The sequence below is a fragment of the Lipomyces oligophaga genome (assembly GCF_038497815.1).
Source record: "Lipomyces oligophaga strain CBS 7107 unplaced genomic scaffold V1516scaffold_3, whole genome shotgun sequence".
NCBI classification, from domain to species: domain Eukaryota; kingdom Fungi; phylum Ascomycota; class Lipomycetes; order Lipomycetales; family Lipomycetaceae; genus Lipomyces; species [Lipomyces] oligophaga.
Window position 1 is genome coordinate 1,627,053 of NW_027117787.1, and position 22,546 is coordinate 1,649,598.

At 45.3% G+C, this 22,546-nt stretch overlaps 10 protein-coding genes across 10 annotated transcripts; 5 read left to right on the forward strand and 5 right to left on the reverse strand.

The window, feature by feature from the left end:
* The first annotated feature begins 89 nt into the window (after positions 1-89).
* V1516DRAFT_674004 (mitochondrial 37S ribosomal protein mS47) lies at positions 90-2,214 on the forward strand. The gene is made up of 5 exons (XM_066922010.1): positions 90-250; positions 325-483; positions 538-622; positions 671-787; positions 834-2,214. Exons 1-5 carry the CDS (start codon positions 134-136, stop codon positions 1,871-1,873), a joined length of 1,518 nt encoding a protein of 505 aa, XP_066778430.1. The 5' UTR covers positions 90-133; the 3' UTR covers positions 1,874-2,214.
* V1516DRAFT_674008 (uncharacterized protein) lies at positions 2,215-4,257 on the forward strand. The gene has a single exon (XM_066922011.1). The coding sequence runs from the start codon at positions 2,361-2,363 to the stop codon at positions 4,113-4,115; it is 1,755 nt and encodes a 584-aa protein (XP_066778431.1). The 5' UTR covers positions 2,215-2,360; the 3' UTR covers positions 4,116-4,257.
* On the reverse strand, positions 4,142-5,981 carry V1516DRAFT_674009 (uncharacterized protein). Its single transcript, XM_066922012.1, has one exon. It carries the CDS (start codon positions 5,913-5,915, stop codon positions 4,296-4,298), a length of 1,620 nt encoding a protein of 539 aa, XP_066778432.1. The 5' UTR covers positions 5,916-5,981; the 3' UTR covers positions 4,142-4,295.
* A 59-nt stretch (positions 5,982-6,040) lies between these two features.
* On the forward strand, positions 6,041-6,961 carry V1516DRAFT_299644 (uncharacterized protein). The gene has a single exon (XM_066918876.1). It carries the CDS (start codon positions 6,130-6,132, stop codon positions 6,652-6,654), a length of 525 nt encoding a protein of 174 aa, XP_066778433.1. The 5' UTR covers positions 6,041-6,129; the 3' UTR covers positions 6,655-6,961.
* V1516DRAFT_612836 (uncharacterized protein) lies at positions 6,758-7,018 on the reverse strand (the record flags this gene model as incomplete). The annotated part of the gene is made up of 1 exon (XM_066919310.1): positions 6,758-7,018. A coding segment is annotated over one exon (261 nt), but the record flags the coding sequence as incomplete, so codon positions are not given.
* Positions 7,019-8,052: 1,034 nt separating this feature from the next.
* Positions 8,053-9,238, reverse strand: V1516DRAFT_623386 (mitochondrial 37S ribosomal protein uS9m; the record flags this gene model as incomplete). Its single annotated transcript, XM_066919622.1, has 3 exons — positions 8,053-8,144; positions 8,198-8,278; positions 8,335-9,238. The coding sequence occupies 3 exons, from the start codon at positions 9,236-9,238 to the stop codon at positions 8,053-8,055; spliced, it is 1,077 nt and encodes a 358-aa protein (XP_066778435.1).
* Positions 9,239-9,899: 661 nt separating this feature from the next.
* On the forward strand, positions 9,900-11,580 carry V1516DRAFT_674013 (EF1Bgamma1). The gene is made up of 3 exons (XM_066922013.1): positions 9,900-9,994; positions 10,078-10,264; positions 10,455-11,580. Exons 1-3 carry the CDS (start codon positions 9,965-9,967, stop codon positions 11,456-11,458), a joined length of 1,221 nt encoding a protein of 406 aa, XP_066778436.1. The 5' UTR covers positions 9,900-9,964; the 3' UTR covers positions 11,459-11,580.
* V1516DRAFT_674017 (SNF2 family N-terminal domain-containing protein) lies at positions 11,528-15,911 on the reverse strand. The gene is made up of 3 exons (XM_066922014.1): positions 15,598-15,911; positions 15,174-15,519; positions 11,528-15,124 (listed from the first exon to the last, which is right to left on the reverse strand). The coding sequence occupies exons 1-3, from the start codon at positions 15,694-15,696 to the stop codon at positions 11,613-11,615; spliced, it is 3,957 nt and encodes a 1,318-aa protein (XP_066778437.1). The 5' UTR covers positions 15,697-15,911; the 3' UTR covers positions 11,528-11,612.
* Positions 15,912-16,629: 718 nt separating this feature from the next.
* Positions 16,630-21,436, forward strand: V1516DRAFT_711632 (uncharacterized protein). Its single transcript, XM_066924270.1, has 2 exons — positions 16,630-17,839; positions 17,890-21,436. Exons 1-2 carry the CDS (start codon positions 16,955-16,957, stop codon positions 21,340-21,342), a joined length of 4,338 nt encoding a protein of 1,445 aa, XP_066778438.1. The 5' UTR covers positions 16,630-16,954; the 3' UTR covers positions 21,343-21,436.
* V1516DRAFT_674021 (uncharacterized protein) lies at positions 21,358-21,959 on the reverse strand. The gene has a single exon (XM_066922015.1). The coding sequence runs from the start codon at positions 21,855-21,857 to the stop codon at positions 21,600-21,602; it is 258 nt and encodes an 85-aa protein (XP_066778439.1). The 5' UTR covers positions 21,858-21,959; the 3' UTR covers positions 21,358-21,599.
* Between the last annotated feature and the right edge of the window lie 587 nt (positions 21,960-22,546).

Sequence of the window (22,546 nt, forward strand, 5' to 3'; positions counted from 1 at the left end):
TGATAGATTATTAGATACTGATTACATAATTACTCCTCTGTAACCCTCCTTATCCCATGCCGAATTTTCCCCGCCTTCAAGTTTTCTACCATTTTCCTCCAAGTCACCTCAAATCTTCTCAAATATCTCATTCATGACCCTTTTGACGACTAGCCAGACAGCGCTTCTCTCCGGTCTTTCTCGAAGTTCCCGTATCTCGATGCCGTTGCGCGCTCGAATCCTGAATCCGGAGTTTTTCGCCCGAGTTAGGGTGAGTAGTTATGGTCATGCTTCTTATTGTCCTTTCCAGTTTCATAGTTGCGACTAACGCAGAACAAAAAAAAGATGGCGTCCACTTCTGCTGCCGAGCAGAAAGGAAATGTAGATGATGACGATGTGCATTTCAACGTACACGACCGGACGCGAACGATCACACTCAATCGACCACGAAAACTGAACGCACTGAATCAGTCGATGATCGACAAGATGATTGGTCGGTTACAGGTACCATTATCATTACTACTGTAATTGGTTTGTGCTGATCCGCATTAATTCTAGGTCTGGAAAGACTCTGAGGATCCAAATTTGGTGCTGCTTAAGGGTGCTGGCGGAAAAGCCTTTTGTGCGGGTGGTGATGTTGCCGGTGAGTTGTGCTGTAAGATTTGATCGAAGTACGTGCTGACATATATAGCTCTTCTTTCTGTCGAGCCAAAACTAGCTGGTAAATTTTTTGGCGAGGAATACTATCTAAACGGCCTCATCGCAACCTATCCGAAAACAATCGTGGCATTGATCGACGGGATAACAAGTGAGTCGTGGATTATACGATAATGTACTGTATCTAACACTGTCAGTGGGGGGAGGCTGTGGACTGGCTATGCATGCACCATTCCGGATCGCGACCGAAAAAACTGTGTTTGCGATGCCCGAGACTCTGATCGGATTTTATCCAGATGTTGGCGCCGGGTTTTTTCTGTCCCGTCTGGACGGTCAATTGGGTGCTTATCTTGCCATCACAGGTGAGCGGTTGAATGGGTTCGACGCCTACATTGCCGGTGCCGCGACACATTTTGTGCCGTCATATAGTCTTGAAGAGGTCGAAAGTCGTCTTACTGATCTCGCGACCCCGTCGGAGCTGCTCACGACGGAGGTGGATAAGCAGGGTCTTGCAAAATTCAACACGCTGATCAACCAAGCGATCAATGATTACCAAGCCGTGATCGAGCCCGGATATAGTTATTCCTACGGCGGAGACGTGGGTGAGACGATTGACCGTTGCTTTGCGTTCGACACGGTTACAGAGATCGAAACTGCCTTGAAAGCCGAAGCTGAGGCTGGCAACGAGTTTGCATCAAAGACGCTCGAGATCATGGCGCTGCGCAGCCCACTGAGTATGCGAATTGGTTTGCAGGCTGTTAGATATGGTGCAAAAGTGTCGCTCGTAGAGATGCTCAAGCGCGACGTGCATGTGGCTTATCAAAGTGTGAAAAATGAGGAGTTTCGGATCGGAGTCACGTACCGTGTTGTTGAAAAGCAGACGGGCCGTGCAGCTTGGAGTGAACCGGCTAAGACGGACGTGGAGGTGAAGGAACAGTATTTCTTGTCTGCACTCGATCCAGAGATGGACGAGTTCTATGCGCCGATCGACGGACTCGAGGGCGATTACAATGAATATCCGTATCATAATGGACTACCTACAACGACAGAGGTACGCGACTACGTTCTTGGAGAAAGTGCCGAGTCTGGGCCATATCTTATGACACGAGCGGAGATTGTTGATTACTTCGTGGAAAAATACAGAAACAAGATTGGTGTTGAGTATAAAGTGAGTGAACTTCTTGCACGAAAGACAAAGGTTGTTTCTAAGGAAGAGGAGCTGGTGAATTGGATTTGATGTATATAATCTGTATTATGTTGCATAGCAATATTGATAATATGATATGTAATATGTGCATAGCAGTATATGATGAATGACATTTACATATATTATCCTAAAAACAGATATTGCTTTAAGTCGCAGACAAGCAGGTACATTTTTACTTAAATTAAAGAGTATCATTGCTAGTATCATTCTACGGTGATAGCAATAGTAATTACAATCATGACAGGAGCACAAAACTATTATATAATACTTATATAATCAAAACAAGATTACATAATACGGCCGAATTCGGAAATAGAGGTAAGATCGGAATACTGGGACTGAATCTGTTCCCCTTTTGTTTTTCGCGGATGGGCAATTACATAATCCTGGCTGTTTTAGATAGCATTGCAGTGATAATATATAATCGTACGCATAGGAGTTTGTAGGACGAACAAGGATATCTAGGAATATAGCCTGATAGCGCGTATATCACGACTTTCCGGATCAGAATACCGATATGGATTCCCATCAAGACTTGACCGACCAGCACGACCACGACGAGTCTGTAATGTCGATGGTCGACGATTCAGTTATGGATTCCGCTGAGCCAGAGTCCATCGTGACCTCGAACGGTCATTCAGTCGAGCCCGAGGATGTTGATGTTGATGTCGAGGGCGACGGCGACGGCACCGATGAAGGAGATGCCGACGCTAACGACGACCCTGAAGATGACGAGGGAGACCTTGCACCTCCATCTTTTTCTGCTGTCGCTTCAAGCCTATCCGCTGACACATCTGTGACTGCCGGACCTGGCTCCTCCAGTATTTTGCCCGCCGCGTCGACCTTCGTCGCGACTTCAGGGGGCCGCCGAGGTCCGCGTCGTCGCCAACCGGCACATTATCCTAAGCTACGTGCCCGAGTGCGGTCTATCACTGAAAAGTTCTTGCCTGTACTGGGCGAGATTGCGCTTGCCAAAGTTGGTCAACTTGATCCGGAACGACTGTCACTCAGAATTAACGCGGTCTACGGCGAGCTTGTTCTGCTTCAGAAGTTTCTTGACGGAGAGGCTCCCGATGACATCTCACTCGCCAACAACAATATCATAACCGCTATCCCCGGTCAAGCGGGGTCTGCAGTTGTTGCAGGGAATGGTCATAATAATGGGAACGGGGTTGCACAATTTCAGACAATCCAAATGCAGGTTGTCGGACCAGATGGTCAGCTCATGGCTTCGAGACAAGCAGCTGGTGGCGAGGATTATCTACATGAACCCAGTAGCAAGCGAGTGAAGCTTGGAAATGATCCTGATGATATGATGCGGCCGATTTTCCAAGGAATTGTCGGTGTTGATGGCAAAGATGAGCTCGGCGTTGTGCTCAGCGGTCCCTCAGTCAATCCGAATTTGCCAGCCACAGACATGGATCTACATGTGCCTGTTTCACAGCTTTATCGCGTACTACCTCACTCTGCTCGAGCTACATATGAGTCTGGCACAATGTCGCTGAATGAGAAACGTAGAGAAAAACTCTGGGCGGTCATGCAGAATGAAATTTATTCGTTTGCTGTCGGATATAACAATCAGCTTCTGCGAACGACCAGCGATTTTTGTTTGCTAGCTTATTCTCAAGATGGCCGAATGAAGAGGACACTAAAAAATGATCTTGCAATTTCGGAGGCTCTATTTGACGGAATTTCAGGATTCCGCAAACGTCTCTACCAGACCACAGCTCCTCAATACGACGAGAACAATGACCCTTTACCTCCGAATCAACTTCGTGACTGTGGAATAAGAACCTACACCAACAACTTATATAACCTGAAGAGCAAGCCGCCAAATTTTTATCACTTCTTGTTTGCTGCTGCGTTCTGGCGCTGGGTTCGCGATGAGATTGATTCGAAAACAGCGCCAGCTTCGGCTCTTGGACCTGCTACTGCTGCTGCTGCCGTAGCGGTTGCAGTGGGAGCAGTTGATCAAGTAGGATCAATTGAATCTGCAAATGATTCTGGAAATCCTATAAATTCTGCAGAGAGACATACAGCAGGCGATCTAGCCGAATCGAGTGCTGCTGATCCTAGCAAGGACCCATCACCGCCACAAGCCAGCGATAACCAAGAAGCTAGCTCTGAATACGCAGTTAATACTATAGATGATTGGTGGCGAGAATGCGTGGGGATTTGTAATGGGTTTGTAAAAACAAACACAGATAAGCCTGAGATAAAGGCATTTTTGAAGGAGCGGTTACATGCAGATGAGTTGAAATATCCCGACTGATTATTTTTGTGCTTTTGTTTTGTTGTACTGAATGTATTGTATTGTATTGTACTTTAATAAATTGTAATAAATTGTAATAAATTTTGTTTACAGTATACCGCTGTTAAGAGTTAAAAATGAATCGTGACAAGTCCAATTTTAATAGATTTGTATTGGAAAAATTAGTTATATATACATATATTACAACCATTTAGACATGTAAGGACCGTCTAGGAAATACCCTAGACGGGCGTAATAATTGCGCACACCAACACCGGAAATGACGCTTATTTTCTTTGATCCATGTTCATCTCTTGCAATTCTCTCCGCTTCTTCCATCAAGAGCGTTCCAAAACCTTGATGTTGAAATTTTCGAGGGTCCCGTGAATGCAAAGCGACGACAGAACCGTAGACATGCAGTTCACGTACAAGACTTGTCCTTTGGCTTGTAAGTTCCGGCCGGAAGGTGGTTTTCTGAGAGCATTGGCGCAGCCGTAATAGGCCGACAAGAATATCCTGTGCGGGATCCTCGTATGCAAGAAATGTTTCCCAGCCGCCGTTTGCAGTATAATCTCTTCGAACGAGTTCGACTTGGTCTGGTCGGACTCGATGGTGTACTTCCTGGATTCCGACTTCTCTTGCGCGAACATCACGACAGGAAGTGCCAAAATCTTTCATACGGGCTAGGGCCAACTCGCGCAGATTGCCTTTCTCGACACCAGCAGTGACGAGCGGCATGGGGATGTCGCGCTGGACTCGATAGATACGTGTCCATGGAGGAACGAGAGCCATGATGCGCGCGACGAGGTCGACGAGGTCGGTAGGCGGATATGAGGTATATTTGCCGGCTTTCCAAAGCTCATAAAGCCCAGTACCTCGGATCACGAGAGTTGGGTATATTTTAAGGCCGTCGGTTCTAAATGCTGGATTTTCGAAATATTCACGGAACTGGTCTAAGTCGCGTTCCATGCCAACGTTGGGCAAGTCTGGCATCATATGTGAAACGACTTTATAACCAGCATCCTTCGCCAGACAGAAGGTTTGACAAACAGCTTTGACTGTGTGACCACGATTTGTATCTCGGGCAACATCTTCATAGACAGACTGAACGCCTATTTCAAGGCGCGTGCAGCCGTAGCGTAGCATGTCTGACAAGTGCTGGTCAAGACAGTAATCCGGTCTAGTTTCGATGGTAATGCCGACGCACTTAGTTTGTGAGTATTGAGACATTTCTACTGCCTCATCGACGTCGCCAGTCGAATGGCCCGACAAAGCATTGTGAAGATTTGCAATGAATGTCTCTCGGTAATCAGGCGGGAGACTCATGAAAGTGCCGCCCATGATGATATACTCGACCTTGTCGACTGTGTGGCCAAGCTGGCGAAGCTGTTCGATTCTCCCGCGGGCTTGCTCATATGGGTCGTATCTTGCACGGATGGCTCTCATGGATGTCGGCTCGTAGCCCGTATATGATTGTGTCGAATACTCGAAATCCGAATCTGGACCGCCTGGACAGTAGACACAAATATTTCCCGTGTAGGCGATGTGTGGACAGCGATGTGGTTTGCACATAACAGCCACGACGGCTATTCCACTCGCTGTCCGTACAGGCTTCGCTTTCAGTCGCGGAAGAAGATATTTCTTGTATTGATCAGGAATTCCACTGATAATGTCAGTGAGCCTTGGCTGGTGCTTAAGCTTGTATTTCTTGCTGGCACGGCCGATGAGTCCATTCAAATTGACTTCTTTTGATGCGGAGAGAGAATCCACGAGCGTTTGCACGACCTCGTCTATGCAAGCAACAAACTTTTCGTTTTCCATTATATCTGTTACTATTATGTCAAAACTATTTTATAGTTTTTTTTTGAAGCATTATCTACAGATCGCGATCTATTTTAAATAAAATAAAATTGAACTCCCAATGAGCCACATACTCCTGAATTTCAAATTAAGAACTTGTAGAGATCTGTAAAAAATGCGAATAAATATATATACATATAGATTCTTTTAATATATACTCATACATTCAGGCAAAATGGGTTCAGGAAGCTCACAATTATTAGAATCAATCGTTTCAACTACAAACTTCTCGCACGGCGAAGTGGACCGTCTTCGCAAGCGGTTCATGAAGCTTGACCGCGACAACTCAGGCACAATAGACAAAGCAGAGTTTCTTGCGATCCCGTCGATATCTACAAATCCTCTAGCGAGTCGACTCATTGCCATTTTTGATGAAGATGGTGGCGGCGATGTTGATTTCAAAGAGTTCTTGTCCGGACTATCGGCCTTTTCGAGTCGTGGTGGCAGAGACGAGAAGCTCCGGTTTGCATTTAACGTCTATGACATCGACCGCGACGGTTACATATCTAATGGAGAGTTATTTATTGTGATGAAGATGATGGTTGGAGCGAATCTAAAAGACAACCAGCTTCAGCAGATCGTCGACAAAACTATTATGGAGGCCGACCAAGATGGAGACGGGAAGATCTCATTCACAGAGTTTGTCGATATGGTCGAAAACACAGACATTGCCCAGAAAATGACGCTCGACATATTTTGAGTGTTATACTACTATTCACTGTTATCGCTGGTTAATTCTAAAATGTCAATATCTATTTCAATCATTTCACACTTCTCCGCTGAAACTTACTTTGAATAACCAACTCCTCCCAAAATCCAAGTTCATAATCAACCAGTCCATACAACTCCAGTCGGTCTGACACAGACACAACCAGCGAACCAATCCGCTGCAGCTGTTCAGGCTGACCATGCATCGTCGCAATCAGGTCTAGCCAGGCGCGGTTTAGCAGTCTCCAGAATAGCAGTCGAACCCGATACGGCAGTGAACTGTCGTCAGCCAATCCGAGCCGAACGAAGTGTTGCCCAATATACTCGGTCAACACAATCAGTTGCGTTTGTGCATCACCTGGATTCGTTGATATATTTTCATACGTGTAGACCAGCTGCTCCCGCAATTGGTTGATATCAGAGTTGCTATTCAGTTGACTTTGCGTTGACAGTCCCGAATTAGCCACGGCCTGATTACCTTGTAGAGCTTGAAATCCGTACCCTGTTATATACGGGCTTTGATCATATTCATACAGCTCATACTGATATATACCCTCTGCGCCGGATGCAGACTGACTCGATGTAGACCCCGTGCCTCCAGGAGCATGACCTTGACTGGGACCATGTTGACCGCTTGCAGGTATCTGACTAGGGGAGTACTCGCTCTCGCTCTCGCTATCCGAAGCTATATCTTGGTGACCTTCGTCCGTTTGGCTCTGATAGGACGAAATTGTCGCCAACTTGCTCCCCGCCGCTGCAGCACTCTCGTAAAACAATTCAGATGTGGCCGTTCTGGAGAAGGTGCTACTCTGAAAGCAGGTCCCGCCCACTCGCGCATTCGGTATATTGCTCGACAGTTTGTTGTCGGCACGAGGTACACTCTCGTGTGGGTAGTTTGATAAAAGTGCCACCTTGAGATATTCCTGGTATTATGTATAGGTATGGTATTTCAGGTCGCGTTGGTCTTGGTGATTTGAGCATGATGATATAAGCATGGTATGAGAATGACTTTTCCGTCATAAACAACCTCTTTGTCAACATTGATTACGATGCTCACCACATTTTCAATGTTTTCAGTAATTGAATATAAACAATCTACAAATAATGTAAGCAAGCGTAAACAAATACAAACAAAACAATGGAGATCAGATGTTGCGTTTGGCGGTCTGTATGTAATCCCATTCCATCAGAGAGCAGTAACCAGGAATATCAGTAAATCTAGCACCTATCATAACAGTAAATATCAGTGGTTTCTTTTTACTTAGTATTGCTGACCGTGGAAGTATACTATATTTCTACATCTATTAACTGCGCACGGCCATTCCTAGACAACTATGTACAAGATCAAAGCGACAATATCCGAGCACATCAACACAACATAACAAATTAATCAACGTTTCACCCATTGAGGAGCTCTACGAGCCTTTCGCAATCCTGGCTTCTTACGCTCGACCACACGCAAGTCTTGTCTTAAACAATTCGCTAGTACCAATTAGCATATTGCCTCGCGTCCCATCAAATAAACTAGTACTTACAATCATGCAGAATTTTGCCCAGATTCGGATTGTACGTGTACAATGCTCTCGCAATTGCTAATGATACAGCTCCTGCTTGACCTGTTCGTACTTGTTAGCAATCTATCAAAATGATCCGCAGAATTTTTGCAATGTACCAGTAGCTCCTCCACCCTCGACTTTGGCAAAAATATTATAATTCATCACTTGTCCTGCCACTCGAAGTGGGTTCACTACAATTTTTCGGTCTTGGATCCGGTTGAAATGCTCAATCAACAGTTTTCCATTCACAATGACCTTTCCATCACCTTTTGCAATCCACACCACGGCCCGCGAACTCTTTCGTGTGCCTCTTCCGAACGCACGACCAAACTGGTCGATCTTGCGCACTTTTGTTTGCTGGTCTTGCAGCTCTACCACTTCACCGATCGACCGACGATTTTGGAAACGCTCGAGAATCGCCCCAACAACCGCGGGTCGAACATCTCTACGGATATCTGCAAGTGCACCGACCAACTTCATGATCTCACGATATCGACTTGGCTGCTTGCTGATCCGGGCTTCTGTAAACTCCTGGCGGGTCATGAATCTAAAAAATCCGGTTTTCTCCCGTGGCAGGTAAGCGGTCTTGCGACCAATCTCTTTCAAATATCTAACCAACTCCACATAATCCATGTCTGTAGTGTAGAAGTTGGCGTCGCCCGGAACTACTCGTATGAGCGGCAGCACCTCTATTTTCGGAGCTTCAGTCTCAAACGGGTCGAACGCTTCAGGAATAGACGCTAGCTTTCTCTCCGGTCGATAAAACGACTTCGACGTGTACGTAGCAGTATCCGAACCAAGCTGGTCAATGAGCTCATCTGTATATGCTGCCAAACCTGTATTAGTACTACCCGAAGACACCAGATGGTCGGAATCTTGGTCAGAATATTCACGATATCTGTCCTGAGCAGCAGATAAATCCGAATCAAGACCAGAAATCGCGGATTTAGGATTGTCAATGTCGAAATCCAGTTCACCAAACACTCCGGTTCGGTCACTCGACGACAATTGAGAGTCCATCGACCCTTGCTGAGCAGCCATTTCTTCGCCGTCTTGCTTCTGTGACTCAGTGAGATCTTTATTTCTTCCATCCTTGTCTGTTTTTTTGTTATCGGTTCGAATGGGAGCAATCTTGCCCGGAGGATAATAGTATCGCTTATGGTTCCAGTACGCTGGTCTAAACGGGGGCAGCTTGACTTTAGTCTGCGTAGAGCTGCCTGACTCGCCAGGCTCTTCAGCGAGCATTTCGTAGTCAGCCATAGTCAAGCTGTCAAGATCAAGGTCATCAAAATTAAATCCGGTACCGGTATTCTCATCTGTATTGTTAGGGCTGCTGTCATTGTTCTTGTTATTTTCGCCCACGCGCAAGCTCGAGCTGAACTGACGAGTCAGATCATGTTCAATTCGACACAAACAGCTTCGAGAAAGTAGTCTTCCGGCATTGCTCGAATTTGCAATTGATCGCAAGACCTGGAATCTATTCATTTCCGCACGGAACCTAACTATTGTGGCACGTTATTTTATATAGAAATTAGAGCTCCTTTCAATACTTTAAAATTATCGTGTGGGATATCAGCCTGGTGTCGGTATTTTTCAGCACATTGTTCCGTACTTTTCAGCACGGGACTCTTCCCTGATGAACCTGATTCAAATTTTTTTCTTACTAAATGCAATTTTCCATGACGGGTTTTTAAAGTGAATTTTTTCCTAGTTATTTAGACTCAATTGAACTGAAACTAATTGAAAATGTCGTTCGGAAAGCTTTATGGATATATCGTACGTTTGTGCAGAATACAAGTTGGCCAGCTGGTCCTTGAAATAGCGCTATAAAGTATTAGAACTAACCATAATGCCTGTAGGGAAACCCTCGAACAGGAGTGTCCTTGATGGCAGCCAAGCTCGCAGGACTCGATGTTGAATTAGTTACCATGGGTGGTGGCAATTTTTCAGACGACTATGCAGAGCTGGTTCCTATCAAGAAGATTCCTGCGTTTGTCGGCACCGATGGGGCTTTCTTGACCGAGGTCATTGCCATCGTCACTTATTGTAAGTTTATCAGGACTCCCCCTTCTAAAAAGAATTAATTTCTGCGATGCTGTGACTTCTTTGATGAAATTTTATTTATACAGTTATCCCTGTCTAAATCTTTATGTCGACAATGTGTATTCTGATCTGTCATTCGTATCATATGTTATCCGCCTTCCTTAACTACATTTGCAAATACTAACAATCGCAGTTCTTTCCCAGGTTGACTCCCCAGCTCTTGGAACTACTAAGCTTGAGAAAGCCGAGGTCCTTCGTTGGCTGTCATTTAGCAACATGGAGGTCGCCGCCAAGCTCAGTCTCTGGTGGCAACCTCTTGTCGGCCGCCTTCCCTACAATAAGAAGAATGTAGAGAAGGCCGAGGCTGAATCGGATGATTATCTGATCATTCTTGAGAAGCAGCTCACTGCGCATACTTTCCTTGTTGGAGAGCGATGCACAATTGCCGATGTTTTCAGCGCCGCGCTGATCTACCGTGCGTTCCAATATGTCTTCGGTGCTTCCTGGCGTGCAAAGTACCCAGCGATCACTCGTTGGTTTACGCTCATTACCAACCAGCCGTTCTGGGACACCCTTAAGCCAGCTCCTGCCGTTTTCGTAGAGGAGGCCGTCAAATATACGCCCCCCAAAAAGGAGCCCGTTAAGAAGGAAGCAAAGAAGGAGGCGCCTGCGGCCCAGCCTGAAGAGGAAGAGACAAAGGAAAAGGCTGCTCCTCATCCCATTGCAGCTCTTGGAAACGCAAAGTTGCCTATCGACTCTTGGAAACGAACCTATTCAAACGAGGATACTCGTCCCGTTGCGTTGCCTTGGTTCTGGGACCATTTCGATCCCGAGGAATACTCTCTCTGGCGAGTTAACTACAAGTACAACGATGAGCTCACACTCACTTTCATGTCTTCGAATTTGATCGGTGGTTTCTTTAACCGCTTGTCGGCTTCAACAAAGTATCTCTTTGGCTGCCTGCTTGTTTTCGGAACTTCTAACGATTCTGTAATCACTGGTGCCTTCCTTGTTCGTGGCCAGGACTACAAACCTGCTTTCGATGTAGCTCCCGACTGGGAAAGTTATGAGTTCATTAAGCTTGATCCTTCAAAGGCCGAAGACAAGTCCTTTGTTGAGGATATGTGGGCTTGGGACAAGCCTCTTGCTGTAGAAGGTGGTTCAAAGGAATTTGCCGACGGAAAGGTTTTCAAATAAACTCCCCTTTGTGCTCTGTGTCTTTTTTAGTCTTTTATATGTCTTTTTTAGTTCCTAGCTCTCGTGAAATAAAATATTGATATGTATTACCATGTTTATATTTATAATTATATTCTATCCTACAATTCTTTCTCAATTTTCTCACACTTGAACACTAATGACGACGCTTACGGCCTCGCTTCTCCTTCTTCTGCGTGTTTTTCTCAATTGCATCTTCAATGGTGAAATCATCGTCTTCAAGTGCATCTAGCCACTGCTTCTCCGTTAATCCGTCATCATATCTAGTCACTTTTCGCTTCCGCGCACCTCGCCCAGTGCTCATATCATCTTCCTGCTCGAGAATTTCCACAACCATATCTTTCTTATACACATCTGGCAGCTCCTTCTCGGAATACAGACGGTCTCGCGACTTGCCCTTTCCATATATCGATGTAGCATTTCTTTCGGAGTCGATACGACGGAAAATTTGCGCTTCCTCGTCGTTTCTTGCTAGCAACTCGTTCAACTCCTCATCGTCTAAATCCTCATCATCATCGTCCCGTTTATGCTTCTTTGCCTCTTCCGCCTCGAGTAGGGACCGCAAAAACGCTTCCTGCTCCTCTGACGTTGACTTGTTGTCAAATTTACCAGCTTGAATAACTTTTCCGTCGATATCCAGCTTCTGGTGTGCTCGCTCTAAAATCATCTCTTCTACAGAATCTTCCGTGATCAGACGGAAAATACGCACTTCCTTAGTCTGTCCAATTCGATGGGCTCGATCCTGTGCCTGCAAATCTTGATGAGGATTCCAATCAGTGTCGTAAATAATAACAGTGTCAGCTGTTTGCAAATTCAAACCAAGACCACCTGCTCGTGTAGACAGCAAAAAAGCGAAATAAGGCGAATCAGGAGCGTTGAACAGTTTAAGCAAGTCTGAACGATCCTCAGCCTTAGTTCCTCCATCAAGTCGCAGATACTCCATTCCTCGTAGACGTAAGAAATCCTCCATGATATCCATGATCTGCGTCATCTGGAAGAACATCAATACACGATGACCTGTGGTCTTGAATTTAGGCAACATCCGATCGAGAAGCTCAAATTTACCCGCAGTTCGCCAAAGGTCGTCATTTGTCGATTTGTCTGGGTTGATCAAATTCTCGACCTCTTCGAACACAAAAGGATGATTGCAAATTTTTCGCAGTTGCATAATTTGATTGCTCAAACCCTTTAATCCACTCTTCGTACCTCCTGCATGGGGTCCAGTACCAACGAAAAGCATATTGTACTTAAGCATTTGCTCGTACAATTTCATCTGCAATGCCGACATCTTGCATTTGATCACCTTCTCCACTTTGTCAGGTAAGTCTTTCTCAACATCCTTCTTTAAGCGACGGAGTAGGAATGGACGAAGAACTTTATGCAATCGCCGAATAATCAAGAGCGTCTCTTCTTCGGACAGCTCCATTTTATCCTGACTTCCCGTGTTTGCAAATGGTGTATTGAACCATTCATCAAACGATTTTACGGAATTGAAAATCTTGGGCAAAACAAAGTTCAGCAAAGCCCACAATTCTGGCAAATTGTTTTGTAGAGGCGTGCCAGTCAAAATCAACCGGAACTTCGAATGATAATACAAAGTTAGTGTATTACTTAACTTCGATTGCGCGTTCTTCATACGATGTCCTTCATCGATAATCATATGTAACCACTTGATCTTACTCAGAATAGGCCGATCTTTGATAATGTATTCGTAAGTAGTCAACAAAACCTGAAAATCCCCTGCTCGAATAGCTCCTTGCTGCGCTCGACGTGCCAATGGAGGTCCCTTGTAAACAATCTTCTTAACTGAAGGTGCCCACTTCTCAAATTCCAGGGTCCAGTTCGTCAGAGTCGATAAAGGCACGATGACTAAATAGGGGCCTGGTTGTTGTTTAATCTCAATTAGATATGTGATTAACGAAATGGTCTGGATTGTCTTTCCAAGACCCATCTCATCAGCCAAGATGCCGTTGAGATTATTGTTGAATAAAGAAACCATCCATTGAAGGCCCTTGAGCTGATATTCTTTCAAAGTTCCACCAACCAAAATCGAAGGTTGCTTACTAACGATTTCATGAATACGATGCGCAACATTATAATAATCCAAATTCTCAGTCTCTTCTTCGTCTACTCCTTCCTCTGAAGATACCCGTGCTAGATCATCAATTTCACTATTTTCCGCCGCATTTTCACGTTGCTGATCTTTGACAGCTTGAGCAAGCGAGTCCAAGAAGGAATTTGTCTGTCGAAGAAGGTGAGTAATACGAGTATCCTTTGTCTGATCTAACAGTTTAAGATATGCTTCTTCATCGTTTGCCTTAAGAGCCTGAAGACGCTGCTTTGCGGTTCTCTCAGCGCGGCGCTGTTCTTCTCGCTCAGTATGTGCATGATATGCTAACACAGCCTTTCCAAGACGCTGGTGACGAGTCTGCCGAGCACGAGCAAGTTCAGTTATTTGGTTACCATGGTTGCAAACACCAATAAGATAATCTAGATTTCTTTGCCGTTCCCGCTTCTCACGCTCAGCACGTTGTTGTCTCTCCAGCTCTTCTGTGAGACGAGCCTCTCGAAGATTCTGCTTCTTAGTGCGACGAAATGTCGATCGACTAGCGGTTAACGCAAGATTATTGAAATGAGCGACAGACTTAAGGACTTTACTTCGCAAATCACGTTGCTTGGTCAACATACGTAGACTCTTAAGTTCAATGAGTGCTTTAACTTTGAGTTTATCATCAGCAGTGAACCCTGATAGGGTACCAGTAACAATCGTAACAGTCGCATCAGGTTCCTCTTTTGGCTTTTCTTCACTTTTGATTTCGTCCAGAATGTCGGGTTTTATATCTTCAGTATCCTTTGTTTCCTCTTGCGATTCTTCTGCTACTTCGCCATTTGATGCAGAATTCTTGAGTCTAGATTTAAGTAAAGAAGTCGCGTTGGGGGAAAGCTCCGACGAAAGATCTTTTGCATCATAGGAAGAGAGATTAGCTGGTAGAGACTCCAGTTCGGCAATTCGAGAAGCGACTCGAGTTCGGATTGAGATTTCTCTCTGTTCTTTGAGCGCAATGATATCAACACCAGATGGCATAATCGAAGGAATAAGAAGGCGATTCTGGCGAGAAACAAAATCAGCATAAGAAATAGGCTGTTGAACTTGTAAGTAAGGAGAAACGATTTCAAACTTGGGGCCGAGAGGTTCAGAAGGGACTTGAGGAGGTACAGACGATGCCTGTGAGGTGTCTGTATTTGAAACGGATGGGACCGGCACAGTAGTAGCAGGAATGGACACCTGCGGTTGGGGAGTCTGCTGAGAAATTATTTGAGGGACGATGGCTGGACCAGAAGCAGCTACTTGAGGAGTAGGGGCTGCGCCAGAAGGAGGTCGAGATTGATGCTGTGACTGCTGTTGCTTTTGGAGGGCGGAGGCAAAGGGAGCCATGAGTTCGCGCTGAAGCTCCAGCGGTATAATCATATTTTTTGAAAGAAGCTTGAAGGCAGTGATCTGCGTGCGCAACATCTGCAACTGTTCAGCGGTAAAAGCAGTTCCTGCAGCCGGGGATGAGCCAGAAGCAGGAGCAGCAGCACCAATATTTGGATCCGAAGTGCGAGTCAGAGATGCAGCAGGCCTTGGATTCACGTTTTGATTAAACGCTGAGAAAAAATCAGTAATGATAGAATAAAAGTAAAGCAGCATACTTACGAAGGGTACCATTGACGTGAGTGATACCATTTGCTGGAGCTTGCGAAACGGGAGCAGTAGAATTTCGGATAAGCTGGGGTTGAGAAACAACTGGAGACTGTACTACAGACTGTTGGGGTTGCGACTGCGAAAACTGTTGCATGTTCTGCATCTGCAAGTACATTTGTTGCTGTTGCTGATTCTGCTGAGGCAGTTGCTGCTGTTGTTGGAGCCTCTGCTGGTGCTGTAGAACAAGCTGGCGATATCGCTCCGGTTCGTTGGAGATGATGCGCAGATAATTGGAAATCTCTGCGAACTCCGGGCTAGACTTGTCGGTGAAGCCTTGTTCGCGAAGGGATTGCCATCTCTAAAACGAAAGGAAGTCAGTAAAGTGGAAGTCAAGAGGTAGCAAAGTAGAACTGATTGAAAACCAATCAAAACATACAATGAGCATCTGCTGGACGCCTTCACGGGTGAAAGGCATGTGACCGGGCTCAAAAGGACGGTCCGCCGGAGAGATCTGGCTGTCTGCGGAGACGTTCATAGCTGACACGGGAGAATAGGTAGAAGAGCGATGATCCAGCCGGGGGAAGGAGAAGAGGCAGAGTGCCAGAGGAAGGAAGAACAGAAAGCCGACGCGTTTCGGCTGGAACAGAACGCGTCAAGGATTGTGTACGAGATTATTTACGGTTACGCGCACGAGATGGCTTGAGCAGACGAAGCGGTGCGGGGCAACGGCAAAATACAGGGACAACAAAGAGCGAAGAGAGATTGAGAAGGCGAGGAGAAACGGGAGGAACAGGCAGCAGAGGTGTGCTCGAGGCACGATCGCGGCGATTGGCGGTGGAAGTGGTGCTTAGGACGAAATGTTTATGGCATAAGAGTAAATATATATCATATTTATGGAATAAGCAGTTCTAAGATACAGTACTCAATGAATTGTGAACACAGTATAAATTATAATATAAAAAACAGAGCAAGAAACAGCTAACATATATTTCAACTCATTAGCTGTAAATTTGATGTGTTCTGGAATGAATGTCTTGAGCCAAGCTGGCAGGTTCAGTTCTTCAGTTGGCGTCAACTAAGAGTAATAAAGGAAGTTTTGCTCATCGTGTCACAGCTTTGGAGCGAAATATGACATTGACTTACAAAACACTCAGTAACTTAGCATGGAGCGACGAAATAATAAAAAGGTAGCTCAATGCGATGCAATATCACTTTTGCCAGTCACACTGTTCTTGATGGTGATCTAACCAATTGATCTGGCTCGAACTCAATACGCTTGTAGCCACGACTTGATAATCCTCCCTTTCAGCTTTTGATTTGCCCTTGAATTAAGACTGTTTAATCTCTATCCTATTCTCATTTTCCATAATTTTCCTTCAATCCTTAAGGATAAATTCACTTAGTTCTATTCATTTACTCCAATTTCACACGATTTCACACACACTCACACTTCGCGGTCCACGTTCTGGTCGCGCCGCACTTCTCCCACTGATAGCCCGTTCCACCTACAGTACAAGATAGAGCTAAAACCGATATCCGTGAAGGCTACTGTACCACCTTTTTTCTCTGTTGGCGCTGTGATGTTTTTGTAGAACTTTTGGATTTTTGGAGTATCCGGTTTGTTGAGTTTCAACTGTCCCATCTTTGCGAAATTTTTTGAGAACAGTGAAAAAGTTCAACGAGCTCCAGCTACCACATACTTTCCTGCCTAATCGCTCACTCTTTTTCTATCGCAGCAAGTCTGTCTAGGTCACTTTCCTCGCTTCATCTCACTCCAATTGAACTTCTGCATAATGGATTCCTCCCTTGATAAAACTGGAACTTCCCCGCTCGTCAGGCCTTCCTCACCGTCTTCGTCTGTGCGCTCATCTGCTTCTTGTGCTCGCGGTCGGTCAGGATCAAGATCTCGGCGAAACTCTACCGCCGCCGATGGAAGCTACTACAGCGAAATGGCACAGGAAGGAGTCTTTGACGGTCCTGCGCCAGACGCTGTACCGTCCTCTATCTCATCTTTCGCACATCATTCCTCTCGCAGACACTTCCGACCTTCTGGTGAGTACAGTTCACCGCCCCGGTCTCCCGTGAGATCGCGCTCTCGATCAAGTTCCATCTCATCTCAGCGCTCATTCCGCTTTTTCAACACAGCAGCCGTCGAGCGCGCCAATGATATAGATAGACAGCTTCATCCTCAGAGATTTGAATACTCAGATGTTGACCAGCGAGATCGTCTCGAAGCCTTTGCTGATCGCATGAGTTTCGCTGCCGACGATGACCTCCACTCCTTGCACACCGTCGGTACCAATCAGACGCATCGCTTCAGCAGGGAATCCGCCATTTCCGCTCTCGACGACCTCAGAACTCACGGCTTTAATCGTGCAGACTCTACTTCATATCCTCTGTTGGAGCCGCAATCGTCTTTCGACATCCACTCGCCTCACATCCCATTGAAGCCTGAGATTCCACGGGTGTACCAGCAAACTGTCTATCTTCCTGAGGAGGATCTAATTCTCGCCCTTGCCGGTTATAATACAAATCGATTTCGTCTCGTGCTATTCACTCTTTTGAGTGTCTGTACTGGTGGCATTGCCTATCTTATAATAAGATGGTTCCCAAAACTTCGCGTCTCCATTGTTGGAGATCCTGCACCACTCTCTGATTGCTCCTGGGTTGTCTTAGAGGTATGCCGTCATACATATTTTATCTTAACAATTTTTTCTGACAAGACTAGAATCAATGGGGAGAATTATCTTTTCACAACATAACAAAGCTTGCATATCATTATCCATTATCTACCATTTTCCTTATTCCCTCAGACCCTACCAAACTCGATGACGACCCCATTGTCGATGAGCTAATGTACTTTGATTATAGATATATGCGACTTATTTTCAATCCTCTCGAAGGCACATATCAGCTCAACACAGACTGGAAAGATACGCAATGGGAAAAACTTCAACTGGTGCGCAAGGGACTTGATGACTCTCCCATACATGAACGTGAACTTGTTTTTGGTCAGAATTGCATTGACATAAAGGGAAAGTCAATTCCTCGTCTCCTGGTTGATGAGATATTACATCCATTCTATATCTTTCAGATATTCTCAATGGTCCTATGGGGCTTGGATCAATACTATTACTATGCTGCTTGCATCTTTCTTATTTCTGTCATTTCCATAGGCAACACTCTTCTCGAGACCAAATCAAATATGGCGCGCTTACGAGAAATTTCTCGCTTTGTTTGTAACGTGCGTGTTTTGCGGGACGGATTTTGGACTACTATTGATTCCACTCAAATGGTCCCAGGAGACATATACGAAGTTTCGGATCCTTCACTAGCAACCTTTCCGTGTGATTCCATATTACTTTCTGGAGATGCTATCGTTAACGAAAGCATGCTTACTGGCGAATCGATTCCCGTCACAAAAGGCGCAGCCACTCATGATACCATGGCACTTCTGCAGAAAACCAATCTTGCTAATCTACCCGCTGATCTGGCAAAATCGTTTCTGTTCTGCGGAACGAAAATTGTGCGGGTCCGAAAACCAGCCATGAACATGGCTGCGCCTTCGCAACAAGTGGAAAGTGAAGATTTTGTTGCTACCGCACTAGCCATTCGAACAGGATTCAACACCACAAAGGGCGCACTTGTACGCTCAATGTTATTTCCCAAGCCCTCGGGATTCAAGTTTTATCGGGATTCGTTTAGATATATCGGATTTATGGCTGCGCTGGCTTTGCTCGGTTTTGTATTCTATACTGCTACCTTTATCCGACTTCACTTACCAGCTCGCCTGATTGCGTTCCGATCGTTAGATTTAATTACGATCGTTGTCCCTCCTGCGCTTCCAGCTACTCTTACCATTGGTACTAACATTGCGTTAGCACGATTAAAGCAAAAGAACATTTTTTGCATCAGTCCAAATCGTGTCAATGTGGGTGGCAAGCTGGATATTGTTTGCTTCGACAAGACCGGCACTCTTACCGAGGAAGGCCTTGATGTGCTTGGAGTTCATACGGTCAATCGTCATGAGTCGAGGTTTTCGTCAATGATGCCTACAGCTGAGTCTGTAGTTCCTAGGGTTGCTAAGCATGTTCCTACTAAATGGGCACAACACTTGACGTTGCTATATGCTATGGCTACTTGCCACTCGCTTCGTTTAGTAGATGGAGAACTACTTGGCGACCCTCTAGATTATCGAATGTTCCATTTCACCGGCTGGTCATACGAGGAGGATGGGAGTTTTTGGCGACCTGAACAAGACTCCGATGAAGAATCGAGTTACACTCCACAGTTTAGGAATGATTTGGATAGAGAAAATGGGGAAAGCCAGCTTGCTCCGACGATTATTCATCCACCTCCTGGACTTGCACGATTGATTATCGATGAAGCGAATGAAGATATTAGACAAGCAGATCTTGGAATTATCAAGACATTTGAATTTGCAGCTCACTTGCGAAGAATGTCTGTTGTTGTCAAGCGGTACCGAGATGCGGATATGCATGTCTATGTTAAAGGAGCGCCGGAAGTAATGTCGAGCATATGCAAGCCAGACAGTTTTCCGGCTGACTATGACGAAGTTTTGGATAGTTACACACACAATGGTTACCGAGTAATTGCAGTTGCTACGAAAGTATTGAAACGGATGCCGTGGCATCGGGCTCAGAAACTGAAGCGTGAGGATGTGGAGAGTGAGCTGGAATTTGCTGGCTTCATAGTTTTTGAAAATAAACTCAAGCCGTCTACGAAGGGTATCATTCTTGAACTCGAGGATGCTAATATCCGAACTGTTATGTGCACTGGAGATAATGTGCTTACTGCAATTTCGGTTGCCAAAGAATGTGGTTTGGTTTCTGATGCCGTTCCTATTTATGTTCCGCATATTATTATTGCTGATACTGCTGAGGATGAGATTGAGCACGTAGAAGAAGATGAACAACAGCAAGATACGGTTCCCGAGGTTATGGTAAGATGGGAATGCATTGATAACCCTCGAATGATTTTGGACAATGCGACGTTATTTCCTATCGTGTCTACAATCCAAGATGATGCTCAATCAATGGATGGCATTGCTCACGAGCGGCAATTTTCCAAAGGCCAGAAGCGAGACTATGTTTTGGCAGTTACTGGAGAGGTTTTTCGCTATATGATGAACCATGGCAGTGTAGAAGCTACAGAGCAGATGCTTATGCGTGGCTCAATCTATGCGCGCATGTCGCCGGATGAGAAACATGAATTGGTGGAGAAATTACAAGAGATTGACTATTCGGTATGTTTCTGTGGCGATGGAGCCAATGATTGCGGAGCCTTAAAAGCAGCGGATGTTGGGATTTCCTTATCAGAGGCCGAAGCATCAGTTGCAGCGCCATTTACGAGTAGAGTGTTTGAGATTACATGTGTGCCAGATGTGATTCGAGAAGGGCGGGCGTCCCTGGTGACGAGCTTTTCGTGCTTCAAGTATATGTCATTGTATTCAGCAATCCAGTTTGTTACTGTGGGGATCTTATACGAGTCGGGCACCAATCTCGGGGATTTTCAGTTTTTGCTGATTGATATGTTTTTGATTCTACCTATTGCGGTGTTTATGGGATGGGCACGGCCATATCCCAAGCTTAGTCGCAAGCGGCCGACGGCAAATTTAGTGTCTATCAAGATTCTTGTGAAGCTTGTTGGCCAGATCATTATTTGTGGAGGATTTCAGTTTATTGTTTGGACGTTTGTCAAGCGAGAACCATGGTACGAGCCGCCGGTTACTGGTTCGGACGATAATCATGTTCAAAGTTCGGACAATACAAGTCTGTTCCTTGCATCATGTTTCCAGTACATATTTGTTGCTGTTATTCTAAGCGTGGGGCCACCCTATAGGGAGCCAATGAGCCAGAACAAGCCATTTTTGGTCACTATATTTATGACAGCACTGATTGTTACATATATTTTGGTTATGCCGCCGAAATGGCTGTTCAAACTACTTGTTTTGACGGAAATGGCGTTTGAATTTAAAGCATTTATAGTGTTGTTGGCCATGTTGAATTTCGGCATGTCGATGGTAGCGGACCGGTTTATATTGGATCGGATCGCGATCAGTATTCGGGCGATTCGAAGGACTCTGCAAGGCGGACGGAGAAAGATTAGGAAGAGGTATAAAGTGCTGATGGAGGCGGATAATTTTGAACGATTTCTATGATTGAATCCGCATTTTAGTTTATTTTGGAATGAAAGTCAGTGGATGAGATATGTAAATGTGTATAATATTGATATGAAACATGACATTAAGATGCAAATGGTACTAGCATCCGCGAACAAGCTGTGCGAGAGAAATCTGTAAGCGGACAAGAAATGTAAAGATTTGTAGCGAAGAGTAGGAACCGGCTGAATGTTCTAATGGTTTTGAGTGCCTGCTTGTCCCAGATTGTCCAAATTTATCCGAATTGCCAAATGTGCCTAGTGATGCTCTTCTTTATGCTCCGCATGGGCGTCGTGTGTATGGTCGTCATGCCCGCCATGATGACCTTCCCAAGGATGTCTAAAACCGAACAAGACAGGCCCATCCTGTTTAAGTCGGTACATAATCCAGAACCAAGTCGTAGCTCCTAGAATCACAGTCGAATAACGAAGAAGAGGACGGGGAGGGTGGATGTCAATTGGGCCCGCCCATGACTTCGGGCCGTGACCGTGGCCATGATCGTGTCCTCCTGCCATTGTTGTTGTATCACCAGATATATTTGATTTGCCGACTGATATTAAAATCAACTAACAGAGGACTATTTCGACACAGCTATTTCAACGCCAGAATTTCGATACTCAAAGATTGATTGGCTGCATTTTCATTGGCTGCATTTCCCAGCGGTACTAATACCTCGATTACACGTGCTCTGTCCGCACACCCTTTCTAGCCAACTCTGCGACCCCAACCCCAACCCCAACTGCAAACCCACCAGACCCTGAGTCCTCGTGAACCGGAGAGAGACCGGGCTGAGCCGGAAAAACCCGAGCGGGATAACACGGAGAGTTTGTCCGAGATCTTCCGGTTCACAGCCGAGCACAATAGGCTCATCTCATTTAATTTTGTCCGTTTTGGTGTGTTCAGGGGGCGCTTTTCCCATATAGGAAACCGGACCGTCCGTATCTGTCCGAATGTAATTCATAATAATGGATACCAAAATAAATATTTGTTATAATAAGCAAGATATTCTTAATAAAATTAAATAATAATTAAAAGTTATATAATAAAAGTGAAAATAGCGGGATATGAGAGCAAGAATTGCGAATTAATTTGCCATCACTTGTTATCTGAGTCACTAACGTCCAGTCGTCACTGCGTTGCCATCGCCAATACTTCGCCATCGCATGCTCCGCCGGTCACCGTACTTGCGTTTCCGTTTCCATTG